The 18,181-nt window shown below is 40.0% G+C and overlaps 1 protein-coding gene across 1 annotated transcript in view; it reads right to left on the reverse strand.

Annotated features, from left to right (window-relative positions):
- The window catches only part of Cfap44 (cilia and flagella associated protein 44), an 81,252-nt gene that overhangs the window by 26,928 nt on the left and 36,143 nt on the right, over positions 1 to 18,181 (reverse strand). Inside the window, exons 18-24 of the mRNA XM_028752409.1 lie at positions 15,019 to 15,164; positions 12,921 to 13,191; positions 11,636 to 11,691; positions 11,304 to 11,466; positions 9,644 to 9,774; positions 7,898 to 8,094; positions 4,898 to 5,072 (exon numbers count right to left, since the gene is read on the reverse strand). Of these exons, the coding sequence (XP_028608242.1) occupies positions 4,898 to 5,072; positions 7,898 to 8,094; positions 9,644 to 9,774; positions 11,304 to 11,466; positions 11,636 to 11,691; positions 12,921 to 13,191; positions 15,019 to 15,164 (1,139 nt within the window). The remainder of the gene's footprint in view (positions 1 to 4,897; positions 5,073 to 7,897; positions 8,095 to 9,643; positions 9,775 to 11,303; positions 11,467 to 11,635; positions 11,692 to 12,920; positions 13,192 to 15,018; positions 15,165 to 18,181) is intronic.

Genomic DNA, 18,181 nt, shown 5'->3' on the forward strand with positions numbered 1-18,181 from the left:
GAGCAACAAAATACTCAAGGGAGCAAATATGGAGACAAAGTGAGGGACAGAAACTGAAGGAGGGGCCGTCTCAAGACCACTCCACCTGAGTATCTATCCCATGTGCAATCACCAAAGGTAGATGCTGATGTGGAAGACAGGAAGTGCATGCTGATAAGAGCCTGATATGGATATCTCCTCAGAGGCCTTCAAGAGTCAGACATATTCAGAGGCAGATGCTCACAACTAGCCATTGAACTGATCATGGGGTTCTCAATAGAGGAGTTAGAGTGAAGACTGAAGGAGCTGAAAGGGTTTGTGGCACCATGAGGAGAGCAACAATACCAACCAACCACAGCTCCCAGGGTCTAAACCACCAGCCTGGGAGCACTTAGGGGGGGATCCAGGGCTTCAGCTGAATATGTAAAAGTGGAGGGCCCTGCTGGGCATAGGTGGAAGAAGAGAACCTTGACCTCATGAAGGCTGGATGCCCCAGGGGGTGGGAATTTTGAGGGTGGGGAGGTGGGAGTGGGGGGGTGTAGATAGAGGTTACATCCACAGAGAAGAAGGAGGAGGGGCGAGGGGATTGGGGGTTCCGAGGGGGTGGTGGGGGATGGGGTAAGGGGACAACATAGGAAATGTAAATAAATCATCCAATAAAAAAACAAAAAAAAAACAAAAAAAACTGCATAGTTATTGGTACAGACACAGGCAGGGAGATCAATGAAATAGAATTGAAGATCCCAAAATGAACCCACACACCTATGGTCATTTGATCTTTGACAAAGGAGCTAAAACCATCCAGTGGAAAAAGAGCAGCATTTTCAACAAATGGTGCTGGTTCAACTGGAGGTCAGCATATAGAAAAATGCAAATTGATCCATTCTTATCTCCTTGTACAAAGCTCAAGTCCAAGTGGATAAAGGACCTCCACATAAAACCAGATACACTGAAACTCGAATACCTAGGCACAGGGGAAAACTTCCTGAACAGAACACCAGTGGCTTATGCTCTAAGATCAAGAATTGACAAATGGGACCTCATAAAATTGCAAAGCTTCTGTAAGGCAAAGGACACTGTCAATAGGACAAAATGGTAACCAACAGATTGGGAAAAGATCTTTACTAATCCTACATCTGATAGAGGGCTAATACTCAATATATACAAAGAACTCAAGAAATTAGGCTCCAGACAACCAAATAACCCTATTAAAACTTGGGTATAGAGCTAAACAAAGATTTCTCAACTGAGGAAACATGAATGGCCAAGAAGCACCCAAAGAAATGTTTAATATCCTTAGTCATCAGGGAAATGCAAATCAAAACAACCCTGAGATTCTGCCTCAGACCAGTCAGAATGGCCAAGATCAAAAACTCAGGTGATAACAGATTCTGGTGAGGATGTGGAGAAAGAGGAACACTCCTTCATTGTTGGTGGGATTGCAAGCTGGTACAACCACTCTGGAAATCAGTCTGGCAGTTCCTCAGAAAATTGGACATAGCATTACCTGAGGACCCAGCTATACCACTCCTGGGCATATATCTGGAAGATGCTCCAACATATAGCAAGGACACATGTTCCACTATGTTCACAGCAGCCTTATTTGTAAAAGCCAGAGCCTGGAAATGACCCAGATGTCCTTCAACAGAGGAATGGATACAGAATGTGGTACATTTACACAATGGAATATTACTCAGCTATTAAAAACAATGAATTCAAGAAATTCTTAGGTAAATAGATGGAGCTAGAAAATATCATCCTGAGTGAGGTAACCCAATCACAAAAGAACACATATGGTATGCACTCACTGATAATTGGATATTAGCCCAAAAGCTCACAATATCCAAGATACAACTCACAGACCACATGAAGCTCATGAACAAGGAAGACCAAAGTAAACTGAAGGAGGGGCCATCCAGAGACTGTTCCACCTGGGTATCCATCCCTTGTGCAGTCACCAAAAGTGATTGATATGGATGCCAGGAAGTGCATGCTGACAGGAGCCTGATATAGCTGTCTCCTTAGAGGTCTGCCAGAGCCTGAAATATTCAGAGGCAGATGCTCATGGCTAACCATTGAACTGATCAAGGGGTTCCCAATGAAGGAGTGAGAGAGAAGACTGAAGAAGCTGAAAGGGTTTGTGGCCCCATGGGGAGAGCAACAATATCAACCAACCAGAGCTCCCAGGGTCTAAACCTCCAGCCTGGGAGCACATAGGGAGGGACCCATGGCCCCAGCTGTATATATAGGGAAGGATGACATTGTCAGGCATAGGTGGTTGAAGAAGTCCTTGGTCCAGTGAAGGCTGGATGCTCCAGAGTCGGGGAAATCGTAGGCAGGGGCATATCCTCATAGAAGCAGGAGGAGGGGGGATGGGATAGGGGTTCCTGGGGGGTGAGGGGAAATGGGGAAAGGAAATTACATCTGAAATTTAAACAAGATATCTAATAAAAAAAATCCACCAATTCCTTAAAGACACAAATTTCAAAAACTGACCAAAGAGGAAAAGTTAAATCTGAAAAGTTCTATCATAATAAATGATTTGAATTTGTATTTGAAGTCGTCTTTCAGGAGTACTACAAGATCAGGTGGATTTACTCATGACTTTTATCAAATGTACAGGAAAGACGCAATGGCAAGTCTATGTAAGCACCTTTGGGAAGCAGAGCAAGAGGAAATATCTCTCAATCTTTTTCATAAATCCACATTGCTTTGATAACAACCCAGAAAAGATAGAACACAGAGGACAAAATCCACAGGTCAAAACTTTCGGTAGTATAGACATAAAAGTTGCCAAAATATTATTAGCAAATATACTAGTATAAGAGGCTTTAGCTAAGAATTCTACTTTAACATTCAGAATCAATCAATTCAATCCAAATATGACCAAACAAAAGAGAAAAGGATATTATCATCTCAATATACATAGTAAAATCACTTTCACTGATAGTAGAAATATTATGGTATTTTAATTTCCACACAAGTACACCTTTTCTACTTAAAACAAAACAAAAACGTTTTACTGGGCTACAGGCTCAGTGGGTAAAGGTGCTTGTCATCATGACAGACAACCTGAATTCAGTCTCCAGAGACGCAAGGGCATTAGGAAATAAAGTCCTGCAATTGCCGTGTGATCTCCACATGTGCACTGTGTCACATCCCTCGTACAGAAAACAAGCAAATGTAAAAAAAAAAAAATGACACCTTATAAAAGTCAGTATCCATTCTTGATTTTTAAAGCTGAGAACAAGCCAGGCTTAATGGCTCCAGCCTGTAATCATAACCCCAAGATAAGAAGATGGCATGAGTAAGACCAGCCTGGGTTACATAATGAAACACTATAAGAATAAATGAATGAATACAAAAGCTAGGAAGAAAAGAGATTTATTCTACTTAATAAAAAAATGAATTTAAAATTATAAAAGGATGGAGTGACTCTCCCTAACACTAGAGAGAAACAAGAATGTCTAGTCTCATTATTTTCAGCAAACATAATATAGCATGTCCCAGACAATAAGATAAAGAAAAATAAGAAATAAAAGGCAAACGGATTAGTAAGGCAGAATCGATCTTTAATGCAAAGTGAGGTCAGCAAGATGAAAAAGTAGAATAGAAAAAGAATAGAAGAGAAGAACAGAAAAGCTCTTGGCTCAGGAACACAGTGCAAGTACTGTTCAGTTTCTCTCTGTGTGAAACCCTTCAGATAGCCCAAGGTTCCTGCAGGACAGGCAGATGAGAAGCTGGTGTCACTGAAGAGAAGACAATCACTGAGGAGCACTCCCCAGAATCAGCCTCCAGCCCATGGCTTAGATCCCCACTTTCAGCTCTTTCTAGGATAGGGAATGGTTGACTAGCCTGCTTTGCTAAAAGGAATTCAAAGAGGACTGCTCTCTCTGAGTCTTAAGGCTTTGGTGGGGCTAGACTGCACAGCCTGAGCCACCAGAGAAGAGTAACGATGGCAAACACATACTCAAAAGGTAAAACAAATTCCAGTGCATGCACTCACACACACATACACACACACACACACACACACACACACACACACACACCTAAATGAACGAAACTTGAAAGTAGATTTTTATACACGGTTGAACTTAACTTGTTTATAATATTAAAATAGATCCAATTAGCCAGTTTGGAAATGGGCAAGAAGCTGAAGAGGCTCTTTTTCTATGAAGATACACAAAAGCCCAGTGGCTGTAATCCTGGCACTCAGGGGACAGAGGTAAGTGGATCTCTGTGAGTTTGACGCCACGCTGGTCTACACAGTGTGTTCCGAGACCACGAGGGCTATGTTGAGAGACTGTCTCAAAAAAAAAAATAACAAAACAAAGCAAAACACAAAATGTTCAGTATCACTAGCCACCGGGAAATGTCATTTCTCACTCCTCAGGGTGACTGCCATCAAACCCCAAAGGGCAGGAAGCATTGAGGATATGCGGAGGAGCGAGACTTCTTGTGCATTGCTAGTTGAATAAAAGAATGGTAGCTATTATAGAACACAGATGAGAAGTCTCTCAAAAAATGGAAACTACAACTACCATAGGACCCGCCTACCATAGGGCCCTCCTACCTCCTGCCAATCTTACACTGAGGCATTTATTCAAACAACTGACATCATGTTATCTATGATATTGTGACAGAAAAGAGTTTCTTACTCCTTAAAAAGCATTCTGACTATATTAGCAAATAGAATTTTTGAAGCAGAAACTAAAGATTCTAGAAGATTCTAGAAATGTCAAGAAGAAGCACAACTGCTTTCAAGTGTTGCTGACTCTGCCCCTTCACAATTCCATCCTGTTTGAATTTTTTTTTTAACTTCTTCATGTAAGTAACAATCATGTCAGACAAATACAACATTTACAACGTTATTTTGGAATCACATATTAAGGGTGTAAGATCACACGTGACTCACAGCTCCTCCCATTCCTTTTTGCGCTGCAGAATCTTAAGTTGAGCCCGCTCAGCTTGTTGGACGAGTTTCTTTGTTTTCTCGATTTGGTTTTCTACCATAATTTCACTTAAAGTTCGAGGCCGAAATTTCTTCCTTTTTTCCAGTACTGATTCTTCTTGTAGGCTAACACTTCCAACTATACAAAGAATTACTTTTTAATACTTCTAAAACAGAAAAATAACTCTCAAATACTGTTTTCAACTACGCACACATGCATACACACACACACACACACAAACACAAGATCAAGATAAAACATGGAAGCAACTACCATGACTTCAACCCCCAAACCACAGATGTACCTTGAACTTTGATCCTGATAAACCCACTGTAAATTGAAAGCAGCTAATTTTAAAATGTATGTATGATGTCTAGCCCATAGAATATCACATCTGAGCATACCATTCTGAGCATACCATGCTCAGAATATCTACATTAGCCTACCCAACACTCAACACCTACCTTACAATAAGATGTTGAATATTGCCAGGCAGTGGTGGCACACGCCTTTAATCCCAGCACTTGGGAGGCAGAGGCAGGCAGATTTCTGAGTTCGAGGCCAGCCTGGTCTCCAGAGTGAGTTCCAGGATAGCCAGGGCTACACAGAGAAACCCTGTCTCCAAAAAAAAAAAAAAAAAAATGTTGAGTATCTCATGCAATTTTTAAAATACTGTACTTACCGTGGAAAATAGAAAGGCCGGGTGGGTCCGTTTATACACACCCTTACAGAGTTACAAAAATGTATGTTGAACAATCATTAAGTTGTCTACTATTTCTAGAGTGCAAATTCAGAGGAGAAATCTAAGGCACAATTATTGCTGCTAATCATTTTTCTATTTAAAACGTTGATAAAAAAACAGTCCAGCTCCCGCACCTGAGGAGGCTCAGGAAACATCGAAGAAGAACAACAGAGAGACAGAGGATCAGGGAGTTTGCTGTGAGGCTGTTTCTCCTAAGAATGTCAGGAGCTATATCCATAAAGCGTCACCAACATGACTACCTGAGCATAAACTGAACAAGGACCACAACAACAGACATGCCAAAGTGGACAGGGAAAGGCTACAAGTCCCCAGTTTTATATAAAGAACCACAGGCAACTAAGAACTGATGACAGTGGGAGAAATAGTCTTCCCCAGGGAAGAGCACAGCAATTGGTTATCCAATACCAAATAATCAGCCCTGGGGGCATACATGTGAGGAATATCAGACTGACTGAGAAGCTTGTACTTATGTATGTGTGTGCATATATATAGACATACATATATTGTTCCATACATATATATACATATATGTGCACACATACATATACATGTATGGAACAATGAGAAAAAGAGGTCATGAATTTGAATGGGAACATGGAGGGGTAGGAGGGAGGGTTTTAAGAGAGGAAAGGGGAGGGGCAAATGACACGATTATATGGTCTCAAACGGTAAATGAAATTTAAAAATGCAAACACCTGCAATAAAATAGCCTCTGATTTTAATTTTTAAAAAGGATAAATGTTCTGCCATGGCGTCCACTGAGTAAGCATTACAGTCAAATATGAAGAAAGTTGGCAAAAATAAAACTTAATATCAGCTCCTTACAGAATAGCTTAAATAATATTGGAACATTGGCAGACCAAGGCAGCTGAGGAGTGTGTTTGCAGTACCGCCTTAGGACGGGATTGAGTGAGTCGTAATTTGACATAGGGTTTAAACTGACACTTCACATACTATGTGAAATTGGCTGTGGCCACTTAGAAAAAAACAAAAACAACAAAACCCTTTTTTGGAGGTCGTGGCCACTGTAGGATTCCCGTGAGCTAGTGGATGGTTCCATATCCAGATATGGGCAGCACTAATGGGACTTAGTAGATCTTGTTTTTTAAAGACATAATTGGATGAGGGATCATATTTTATTGTATTCTTTTATAAAATTCTCAAGAACAAAAGAAAAAAATGTCAAAACTAGTCAGGAGCAGCTCACATGAAAACTACAGTTTTAAAATAATTGGTTTTTACCTGTGAACATGTGTCTGTTGAGGAGTGACTCCTCACGTCCAGTGTATACAAAGATACACATTTACACATACATTAAAATGAATAATAAACTAGGTATGAGGCACACATCTATAATCCTTGGAAGGGAGAGGCAGAAGACCAGATGTTGAAGGCCACCCTCTGCTCCTAGTGAGTTTGAGGCTAGCCAGAGCTACAAAAGGCCCTGTCTCAAAAAAAACTAGAGATCAAAACAAAATGTGCTACAAATACACAACTGAATTTTATTCAGCTATAAAGAAGAATGCAATTATTCAGTTTGAAAAAACACAAAACACAAAAAACAAACAAACAAACAAAAAACAAAAAAGATGCAAATGGAGGTGATCATGTTCCGTGAATTAAGTCAGTCTCGGACAGACCAACATCGCATTTTCCTCCCCAGAACCTGTCTTCCTTTGGCACTCGTTTGCTAGCCTTCTGCAGAAAACAGGCTGCCAGGCTGGGGGTGGGGGCTGGGGGAGGAGGGTTAAGGGCTATTTTCACACCTACATTCTGTTTGTACGGTTTTGGAAAACAGTTTGAAATACAGCGTTTTAGCTTTACGTTCTTCGGGGTGGGAACCAGGAATATGGAAAAGAACAGAGCTCGGGGGATAGACTACATCAGAGGCTACTTGGATAAGGTGGGGTAAGAAAGCTGCACCGTCCTGTGTTCTCACCCATGGTCTGGGTTTGCTTTAACAGCGCACATCCAATAAGAAAACAGGTACTGTGCGTTTGGTGGAGGGCGCCTGCATCTAGTCTTAGCCATACCACATAACTCTGATTGCAAGATTACCTCTTCCAAGATCATGGAAGGGGAAGACAAATTGAGCTCCAGACACCAAGGCAGGGTCAAAAGTCCTTTTCTATGAAAAGTCAAATCTGTCGGGAAATCTTATTGATAAGGACTTAAAGCCTCCTGGCGTCTGGATCCCCACCTGTATCTTTTTGGCTCTCCTTCTTGCCCGGCCCTTCCTTTTCAAACCTCTCCATTTTGCTGGCTCTTCTCTCAGTCTGACTTGGACGCTTTAACTTGGAATATTTAGAGGGCTTCACCAGCCTATAGGAGGCTACTTGGTGGTCACTCTGGATGGCATAAACCACAATGGTGTCACTTTCCAATGGCTCACGAAATCTGAAAAAAAAATAGAATAGGTATTTGCAATATTTTGATCATTTGATCATTTTGCAGTGATCACATATGCCAATATGTTTATGCACTGCTCAAAATTTAACTATACCTATGCCATCGGAGTGCTATGAAAGTTGGGCTGGACTTGACTGAAAAGTAATAAAAAAAATAATTCCAGGGAAACTAGTAAACATTCCATTATTAATCAATGCACCATGAAATTTTGCTAAGATGTGCTAAGTGACAATTTATAGTTAGACTCCAGTTTGATGGAAAACAAATCATAGCAAACTCTGAATATGTGTACTCTACTGGCCTATGCATTATAGACAATAAGTTATATGCATTGTATAAGAAATAATTGAATGTAAATTATATAAAAATATAGCTATCTGTGTATAAATACGAGATTCTTAAGCTAAAAAGATGGAAAAAAATTAACATTTATTTACCAAAGACTTAAGAAATTTTACTTCACTGGGATATTTAAAACACATTTTATTAAACTCTATGGTGCGTGTGAATGTGTGTGTGTTCATGTGTTTATAAACATGTGCTAATGAGATTTGTTTGTGTGTGGTCGCTGTGAAGTGGGCAGTCTTTGGGAGGCTGACTAAGGAAAGTTCTCAAACACTTCTCTGTGAAAGGACTAGGTTTTGACACCGGAGAAATGAGTCGGTGGCTAAGAACTTGCAGAGAACTGGGACTGAGTTCTTAGCACTTACAAACTCTCTAACTACCAACTTCCTGGGCTCCAGTGCCCTCTTCTTCTGGTCTCCATGGACACACACACACAAAATTAAAAATAAAATAAATCTATAAGAAGAAGAAAAACACCTGCATGATCATTATAAACAATTTTAGACATATGTGAGAGAAGCTAGATGCAAAAAAGAAACATTATTCAGCACTGCATTTATATAGAGTTTATAGACAAAAATAATCTATAGCAATAATGACTCCATATCAGAGTAAAGGCATTACCTGGAAGGAGCCATGAGGGACCTGGCATGATATAAATGCTCTCGATCTTAATGGGAATCATACATACATGAACTGATGAGCATTAATGAAAGTATTGATTGGGCCATTCTATGAAGATGTGCATACTCTACTGTCTATAAATCACTTCCATAAAAAACAAAAAGGTGTTTCTCCTGGAAAGACAGACTGGCATGTGAAAGTGATTAGGCAGGAGTGTGCTATCTTTTACTATGCACCTTCTAACCATGTTCAATTTGGAGTTTTTAAAACATGGAAGCCTTCATAGACATGTTTTAATTTGTCATAAAACAAATAGTTTGTCAAAATAGAAACCAAATAGGCATTGTAAATGTAAAAAATATAATGGTCCCAAAATTCCCAACATATAACTGGAAGAGATGAGCCAACAGCACAGGAAGACACTATTGGCAGGAGGATTGCTTGAGGTGCCAAGCCGCTCCCTGGGTACTTCACAAGATGGCTCATCTGGCCACCTTGTGGGGATCACAACACACAACTCTATTCAAAAGTGTGCTTTCAGACATCCCCATGTGCAGGACAGACGCACCTGTCCTGGAGCTTCTTCAGGCCGAGTTCATATTTCTGTTTTTCCCAAGCTAGTTCCTTTTCCACTTGTTCCATTTTAAAACTTGTTTTCTTATGGATCTCAGCGTGAATTTTGGCATCAATATTGAAATCCTGCAGGTAAGTACATTTCTTTATCAAAAAGGTTCTTATTTTGTTTTTGAATTAGTGTGTGTGTGTGTGTGTGTGTGTGTGTGTGTGTGTGTGTGCAGGTGTAAGCCAGGTGTCATTCCACAAAAGCCAGTCACTTTTTTTCTTGAGACAGTCTCTCACTAGGACCTGGAGCTTGCCAGTTAGGTTAGGCTGGCTGGTTCACAAGCCCCAGGAATATTTGTCTCTGTCTCCCCAGTGCTGCCATTATAAGCACACTCCACCATGCCTGCTTCTTATGAGACTATTGGAGCTTGACCTAAAATTCTCATAATGACTGAGCCATCTCCTTAGGCCATCTATTAGACTTTTAACAATAGTTCTGTTTAGAAAATAGTTGAAAATGAAATAAAGGGGCTGGAGAGATGGCTCCATGGTTAAGAGTATTTGCTGCTTTTTCAGAGAACCTGGATTTAGTTCCCTGCATTCACATCTTGAATTAAAATCATCTGTAATCCCAGTTCCAGGGAGCTGAAACCCTCTCCTGGCCTCAGTGAACATTAGACATACACATGACGCACATATATACATGCAGACAAGCACTCATGTACCTAAAATAAAACTTTTGAAGAATGAAAGAAAAGAACAACATAGCCCAATTATTAGCAGAAGCATTTAGTTTTATAGTAAAATCACAAAAGAAATGAATATAAAATTGGCTTAAATACTTTTGTGATTGTTCTCATAACTACAGCTATACTGTCATCTTTTACAAGCTTTATGATTCAGCCCTGGCATGATTTTTCCAGAAATATAATGGATTAGTTAAAATGAAACAACAGAGAGTCAAACTATCCATGTACCCTCCCAACAGATGAGCCAGATTTCAATTCTTGTTTTTATTTTTATTTTTTTTCCTGAATACAGAAAAAGCACATCATAGATGTAGCCAAGTTCAGCGGTCAACTTTGTGTTATGTAGGCTCATTGGCTTCCAGCCAGACTGTGTCAAGTTTTATAGCCCTTGAGGTGATGCAAATACATTGTAGGTAAAAGAAGCTTTAATGATGATATCCTAATTGCTTTCCTGTTGCTTTGACAAACGCCACAACCAAAAGCAGCTTGGGGGAGAAACTGGATTATTTAGCATACACTTTCAGGTTATGGATCATTAAGGATAGTTGACAGGGCAGGCATTCAAGCAGGAAGGAAAGCAGGAAGCACACGGGAATGTTGCTTACTGCTGGCCCTCTCCCTCATACTCATCCAGTTTGCTGCTATCTCCTAAGACCACCTGCTTAGGGATAATGGTGTCTGCCCACAGTGGGCTGGGATGTCTTTCTTCATTCCACATCAAGACAATATCCTCGACAGATGTGGCACAGGCCAGTCTGGGTCTGGGAAATCCCACAGCTGAAACTCCATCAGATGGCTCTAGCTGTCAAAAGTTGACAATGGAGGCTAACCAGGACACATGATTTTTCCCATGGTTGGCAAATAGCAGTCCCAAAACAGAAATAATACATTAAAATAAATTCCTTCGTTTAGACTCACCGTCCGTTGGAACTGCATATGTGCTGGTAACTCTTTATTCAGAGCTAACAGCTTCCAAAACTCATTCCTCAAAATTTTGATTTGTTCTCTCTTATGAGCTTTTATTTCCTCTACTTTCTTCATTAACTTATCATGCTCTCTTTTTTTCCTGGCATTCTCAATACTGAAAGCAGACACGTAAAACAGCCGTCATTCCAGGTACAGAAATGACATGAGAAAAAATCAGCATCCAATAACTTCAAAATTCAGTTGGCTTGCTCATCGTCTGCAAAGAGTTGGTTTGTTTGGTAAAATTCTCAGGCCTGATCAACAGCTATGGTGATTTTTCATACCTGTAGGCTTTGGGATCTTCAATGTCTTCTGGAGCCGTCTCTGATTCAATCCCAAACTGTCGAAAGAGGGAAAACATCTGCTTTCAGCAAGTGTGGTCAGTTTACCAACACAAAACCTGTACAAGACCAAGCCAGTCAAAATTCCTTCATGGGTGGAGGAGGGAACCCTGAGGCCTTACCCTCAGCAGAGGAGCTACTGGCAATTTCTGGCTGCTGAGGGAGGGAGAGTGACTTTCCTCTGTGGACTTGGTGGGTGGCATGGTGCCTATGTCCCAGTGGATGTTCCTATATCCGTGTGCATATGGGCAGCACTAACTGGACTTAAGGTTCTATTAATAACAATACTAAGAAAAGGATATGACATTGAAAGAAAAATTGGGTAGGGAACAATGAAGGTGTTTCAGGGAGGCGGTGGTGAATTGATATCATCAAAATGCATTGTATAACTACATAAAGTTAGCAGAGAACATACTTAAATTTTTTAAAGAGAAACCATGATGTATTTATTCTAGCTGTGTGAGTAAACTGTGAAGTAAAGTGGCCTTCTCAGGAAGTAAAGCATGATTGCAAATCATATCTCATTACTGACTGGATTAAAGTGGATTATGCTTGCTACCTGCTTTCTAGAATCAAAGAGAAATCTTTAGGAGGTAATAGCAACACACCAAGAATCAGGGTAACTCTCAAGTTTTTCATATAAAATGTCTAGAGCTCAATAAAAAAATAACTAGACATGCAAGGAGGACAAGATTTGATAGAAAAAATCAGAAGGAGACCGATCAATGAGACAAGCCTTATCAACAGGAAAGTTCTTAAGACGTGTGTCAGAACAACTCTGATTAACACGCTAAAGGAAGTTGGAGACCCTGTAGAAAAGTTTGGAAGTCTATTGAAGTATATTAACAAGTAAGTAATGGCAAAACAGATCTGAAAAATATTGCCCATTTTGAAGAAGAAAAAGAGAGTCTAAGAGAGCTACTGATAAAGAAATCCTGATGCAGTCTTTTTAAAGGTAAAGAGCTGTGTAACCTAAATAAAAATAAGAGTGCAATGCCATTAATATTTGATACAGAAGTTTTAGAAAGTCAAAGTTATAATATCTTAGGAAGAGGAGATTGTAAGTTATAGGTTACAGATATTATGAATTACAATAAGACTACAATATGAGGGTAATATATTTAACTTAGTCTCAATATTGAAAGTCTTTAACAGTTCTTCATCATTTTATTTTAAAATAAAGTCTACTATCATTATTAGTTAATTAATTGGCTAATTGCTTACATACCCTGGGAGATGGTACTTTGGCTTTGGCTTCTTTGTAGACAAGAAATTCAGAAAAAATGTCGAAAGCAAAGATATTACCATCTTCCCCAGCAGTCAACAAGTACTGGTCATCAAAACTAGAAGTGATGCTTTTAATAGATCCATAATTATTGTCATGCACATTGAAATGCCAGTAGTCCTTCAAACTGACCAGGAAGGGGTCATTGTCACTTAGGACATACACTCGGATCGCACCATTTCTCATTCCACAGAACATCATAGTCCAGTCATTACTATGCGACATAAAGAGTAAAATATCATTCTCATAACCTGTGAAATAATGTTTAATTTTTTTCCTTTTTGTGTAGTGGGTGAAGGAATCCCAAAATGAGTGAGATTCTGAGTGAGCATGTATTTTGACATGAGTATGGCTTTTTGAAGACTACAAGGCCAATTGACCTGGGAAATTGGCAAAGTTCTTATCTACGCTGGCCAGGCTTGGGATGAGAACTTACAAGGGACTGATCAGTGGATGCAAAAACTGAAACTGTGCCTTCCTCATCGAGGTAATCACAGCCTGAGACTGATGGCCAATAGAGATCTCTTATCAAGGCGAGTTGAACCCTACCCACCTAGTAAACATGTTGATGTTCCAAGTCTGCTGTGTAGTGGTAGCATTAGAGAACCCGACCTGATCCCCTCTTCACTGTATGAGTATCTGTGTATCTGTCCTTTCTGCACTCCCCCACCATCCCCCGTCAGGGTTCTAAGACCCAAGCTGGGCAGGACATAGCATATTTATTTATTTAGCTGGTTTTGAGGATCAGAGGACAACTAGTGGAGGCTGGTTTTCCTTTTTCAAAGTGTGTGTCTATGGGACTGAACTCTGGTAATCAAGCTTGGTCACAGGTACCTTTACCCATGGAAACATCTCTCAGCCAAATAATGTTTAATTGTAAATAACAATGATGTTAAGAACTAAGTTGGATATTACAAAAATGCATATGCTCAAGTCTTACATGCAATACTCTGGAGTGTAACTATATTGTAAGTTAGGACTTGTAAAGAGGTAAATAAGCTAAAAATGAGAGCATAAGGAGAAATCTTAATCCAGTCTGGCTGGTACCCTTGTAAAAGAAGACAATTAAGCCATAGAGAGACATTAGGGATAGCTTGCACAAGGGATAGCTTGTCAAGGGAAGGCTCAACACTAAGACCACAGAAAGATTACATGAGAAAGCACATTTGTCAAGGCCACACACTTGGAGCTCTGGTCTTCAGAGTATGAGAATATAAGTTCCTGCTGTTTAAGCCATACTTCATGGCATGTTTTTGTCACAATGGTAGCTTTAGTGAACTAACACAAAAGAGATAAGAGCTGCTTTGGAAGTCTGCGCTCCAGGCCTCAGAAATAGGACTGGCATTTGTGCTTGGTTCTCACTTAGTAAATGGATATTGGCTCAGTTTATCATTTCTTCAGAGTCACTGTAAGCCTGGTCCTTGGTTAGCTCACCATGAAATCACATCTTTGTATGTAAATGAAGACAGATTTATGTGATAAACAGAAACTGACATACAACAACCCCTGACACAAAATCTACAGGGTTTGAATAAAATTTCAAGACTAGGCCTAACTTTAATTTTATTTGCTCATTTGAATGAATTGAAAGTGTTTCCTTTCACTTGACTTGATCTTTAAAAAGTAACAATCCCAGTTATGACAGTTACTCTTGTCAGCTTGAAAGGGTCTAATATCTCCAGGGAGACAGCCTTCAGGGAATGCCTGTAAGGGATTATCTTGATTACTTTAATGAATAAGGAAATACCCAATTTAATTATGGGTGGGAGCAATCCCAGAGCAGGGGATTCTGGTGTGTATAAAAGACAAAAAGCAGGCTGAACACTCATTTGTACTCATGGCTCTCCCCCTTCTGACTTCAGATGTAGTGTCGTCCTGCTGCCTTGATGGACTGAACCTTCAACGTGAGCTAAAATAAACCCTTTCTTTCGTTGGGTGTTTTTGTCAGGATGTTTTATTACAACAAGGGGAAGAGAGGCAAGGTGTCTGGGATGCACAGAAACACAGATGACACTGAGATCCTTGGTGAAGTTCTCTTTACCTGAAAGTGATTGTTCTGATGGGGTTGTCCTCTGTATCATGAAGAACACGGAAATCGAATGGTTCGTTTTCCTGGTTTTGGAAATCACGGCCACTGAGATATGATGGAAACTGACAGTGATACAGAAAACCGGCATCATAGTTGCCCTGGAAGATAAAAAGCACAAAAGGTGATTTGTGAATGCAGTACGCACCTCATTCTTCCAGAGATTTTGGTTTTTGTTTCTTGGTTTGTTTGTTTTTTTTTAATTTTGGATGGTAGATATATTATTTATATAAAGCATCTCCACTACTTATTACTATGCAATTATGTAATTATAATGATGATTAGTTTCTACTTCAGAAGTCAACGCAAGAGAAGTTTCACCTCTGAGAATCAAATTCATGGTATTTTATGATTTGAAGTGATATTCTGCATAAACAGTATCTTAAAACAATTGGTTTTGTCAGTCATTGTTTTCACAATTACTTTTCAGTTTGGGGTAACTTTAAACACTATTATTTTTTCAGGAAAGGCAATTTAGGGGGGAAAGTATGTCACTACACAGCAAGGAGGTATTAATAATTTGTAGCAGCTACACAGTTTTAACTTGTTTTCTTTCTCTGTATGGATGGGACTGTAAATAAAGAAAGTGGATTAAGTGTCTGGACATCTACACATGAAATACATGAGTAAATAACTAACATAGAGAAAGTAAGAAAATGATCAACCCAGAATTAGAAGACAGTTTTCACTCTGGGCAATGGCAGACTAGATTGCGTGAGTTAAACACGCCCACTGGGGATAATCAGGAAAAAGATAACACAACTTGTGTTTGAAAGCTTTGGGAGTCACCCAAGCATCGAGAGCTAGGAGAGAGTGAAAATCAGGAGTAAGCCTGGCACACAGTGCTGCGGTCCTCCCTGAAGCAGATAAAGTGCGGATAGGTACAGAGGCAAAGAAGCTGAGCAAGTCTACCTGCAGGTCTCTGGACTTACGGCAGGGCCAACTCTCCATACCAAAGAGAAGGAAGAGGACATTATACATAGACTTTCCGCTGGATTCTATTAAAATCCTAGAGTACCATTGAGAAGGAGATGACAGGGATGATGTCGGGAGAAAACTGCTGTTAATTTTGCTGCATGGTCAAGTTGTTAAGACTCCTTCTAGATATTTGTGACTACGCAGAGAATTGAGTGACTTTGTGCTTGGTCAGAGAAGCTCTTTTTACAGTGGGCAGTGGATAGTTAATATGCTCAAATAGTTATATGTGTTCAGCTGTGGACAAGTCATCTATATCAGCCTTCTCCACCCCATCCAAGGCTCTGGGAACATTGTGGATGAGAGGGCAGAGAGAGTGTGACAGGTGGCAGAGTCCAGAAATGCTGACTTGTGGACAAAGCATAGCTGTTGCTCGTATCAGCTCAAAACAACTGTGGTCAGGTTACCTACACAAAACCTGCACAAGACCAAGCCAGTCAAAATTCCATCCTAGATGGAAAAGGGGCCCCTGAGGCCTTACCCTCAGCAGAGGAGCTACTGGCAATTTCTGGCTGCTGAGGGAGGGAGAGTGACTTTCCTCTGTGGACTTGGTGGGTGGCATGGTGCCTATGTCCCAGTGGATGTTCCTATATCCGTGTGCATATGGGCAGCACTAACTGGACTTAAGGTTCTATTAATAACAATACTAAGAAAAGAATATGAAGTTGAAAGAAAAATTGGGTAGGGAACAATGAAGGTGTTTCAGGGAGGCGGTGGTGAATTGATATCATCAAAATGCATTGTATAACTACATAAAGTTAGCAGAGAACAAACTTAATTTTATAAAGAGATACCCTGATGTATGTATTCTAGCTGTGTGAGCAATCTGGGAGGTAAAGCGGCATTCTCAGGAAGTAAAGCATGATGCGAATCATGTCTCATGACTGACTGGATTAGAGTGCTTTACGCTTGCTACCTGCTTTCTAGAATCAAAGAGAAATCTTTACGAGGTAACAGTAACACACCAAGAATCAGGGTTACTCTCAGGTTTTTCATATAAAATGTCTTAGGGCTCAACAAAAAATAACTAGGCACACTAGGAGGACAAGATTTAAAAATCAGAAAAGACAGATCAATGAGACAGAATGACAAACATTATCAACAGGAAAGTTCTAAAGATGTATGTCAGAAGAACTCTGATTAACATGCTAAAGGAAGTTGGAGACCCTGTAGAAAACTTTGGAAGTCTATTGGAGTATATTAACAAGTAAATAATACAAAAGTGGAAATATCAGAATTGAAGAAAGAATGGTAGAAACTAAACTCTTAGGGTCAGAAGAGATGGCTTAGCAGTTAACATGGAAGCTTATTAATTTTTGAAAGGACTCAAGTGTGATTTGCAACACCCAAGTTGGTTGGTTGGTTGGTTAGATAGTTGGTTGGTAGGTTGGTTGGTTGGTTGGTTGGTTATTTGGTTGGTTGGTTGTTTAGTTGGTTGGTTGGAAGGTTGGTTGTTTAGTTGGTTGGTTGGTTTGTTGGTTGGTTGGTTGGAGGGTTGATTGTTAAGTTGGTTGGTTAAAAGATTGGTTGTTTACTTGGTTGGTTGGTTGGTTGGTTGGTTGGTTGGCTGGTTGGTTGGTTGGTTGGTTGGTTGGTTGGATGAAAACAATGTAATGATTCCAGTTCTGGTAGATCTCAACCCCGTTCTACTCTCCTCCAGATATACACACATGAGCATATACACTTGCACACACCAAAACGTATATGTAAAAATTATATACACTAAAACTAAATATTTAGGACAAAGAAATAAAAAAATTTAATAGAATGGTTTCACAGAAACTAAATATGAATAAGAATTAAACCCTAATAACAACCGCAAAAGCCCTAACACTAACCCTAACTCTAATCCCCTCAAACTATAAACCTACCCTAACCAAACACTATAACCCTAACCCAAACCCTAACAACCCTAACCCTAACTCTAACCCTAACCCTAACCCAAACCCTAACAACCCTAACCCTAACCCTAACCCTAACCCTAACCCTAACCCTAACCCTAACCCTAACCCTAACCAACATAGGAAAAGACTTGAGTAGATTCTTCTCCAGTGAAGCAATACAAATGTCCAAGGATCCCAGGAACAGACATTCTGCACCACCAGTCACCACCAGTCACCACCAGTCACCACCAGTCACCACC

This window comes from Grammomys surdaster, unplaced genomic scaffold, assembly GCF_004785775.1.
Source record: "Grammomys surdaster isolate TR1022 unplaced genomic scaffold, NIH_TR_1.0 125901, whole genome shotgun sequence".
Lineage (NCBI taxonomy): Eukaryota > Metazoa > Chordata > Mammalia > Rodentia > Muridae > Grammomys > Grammomys surdaster.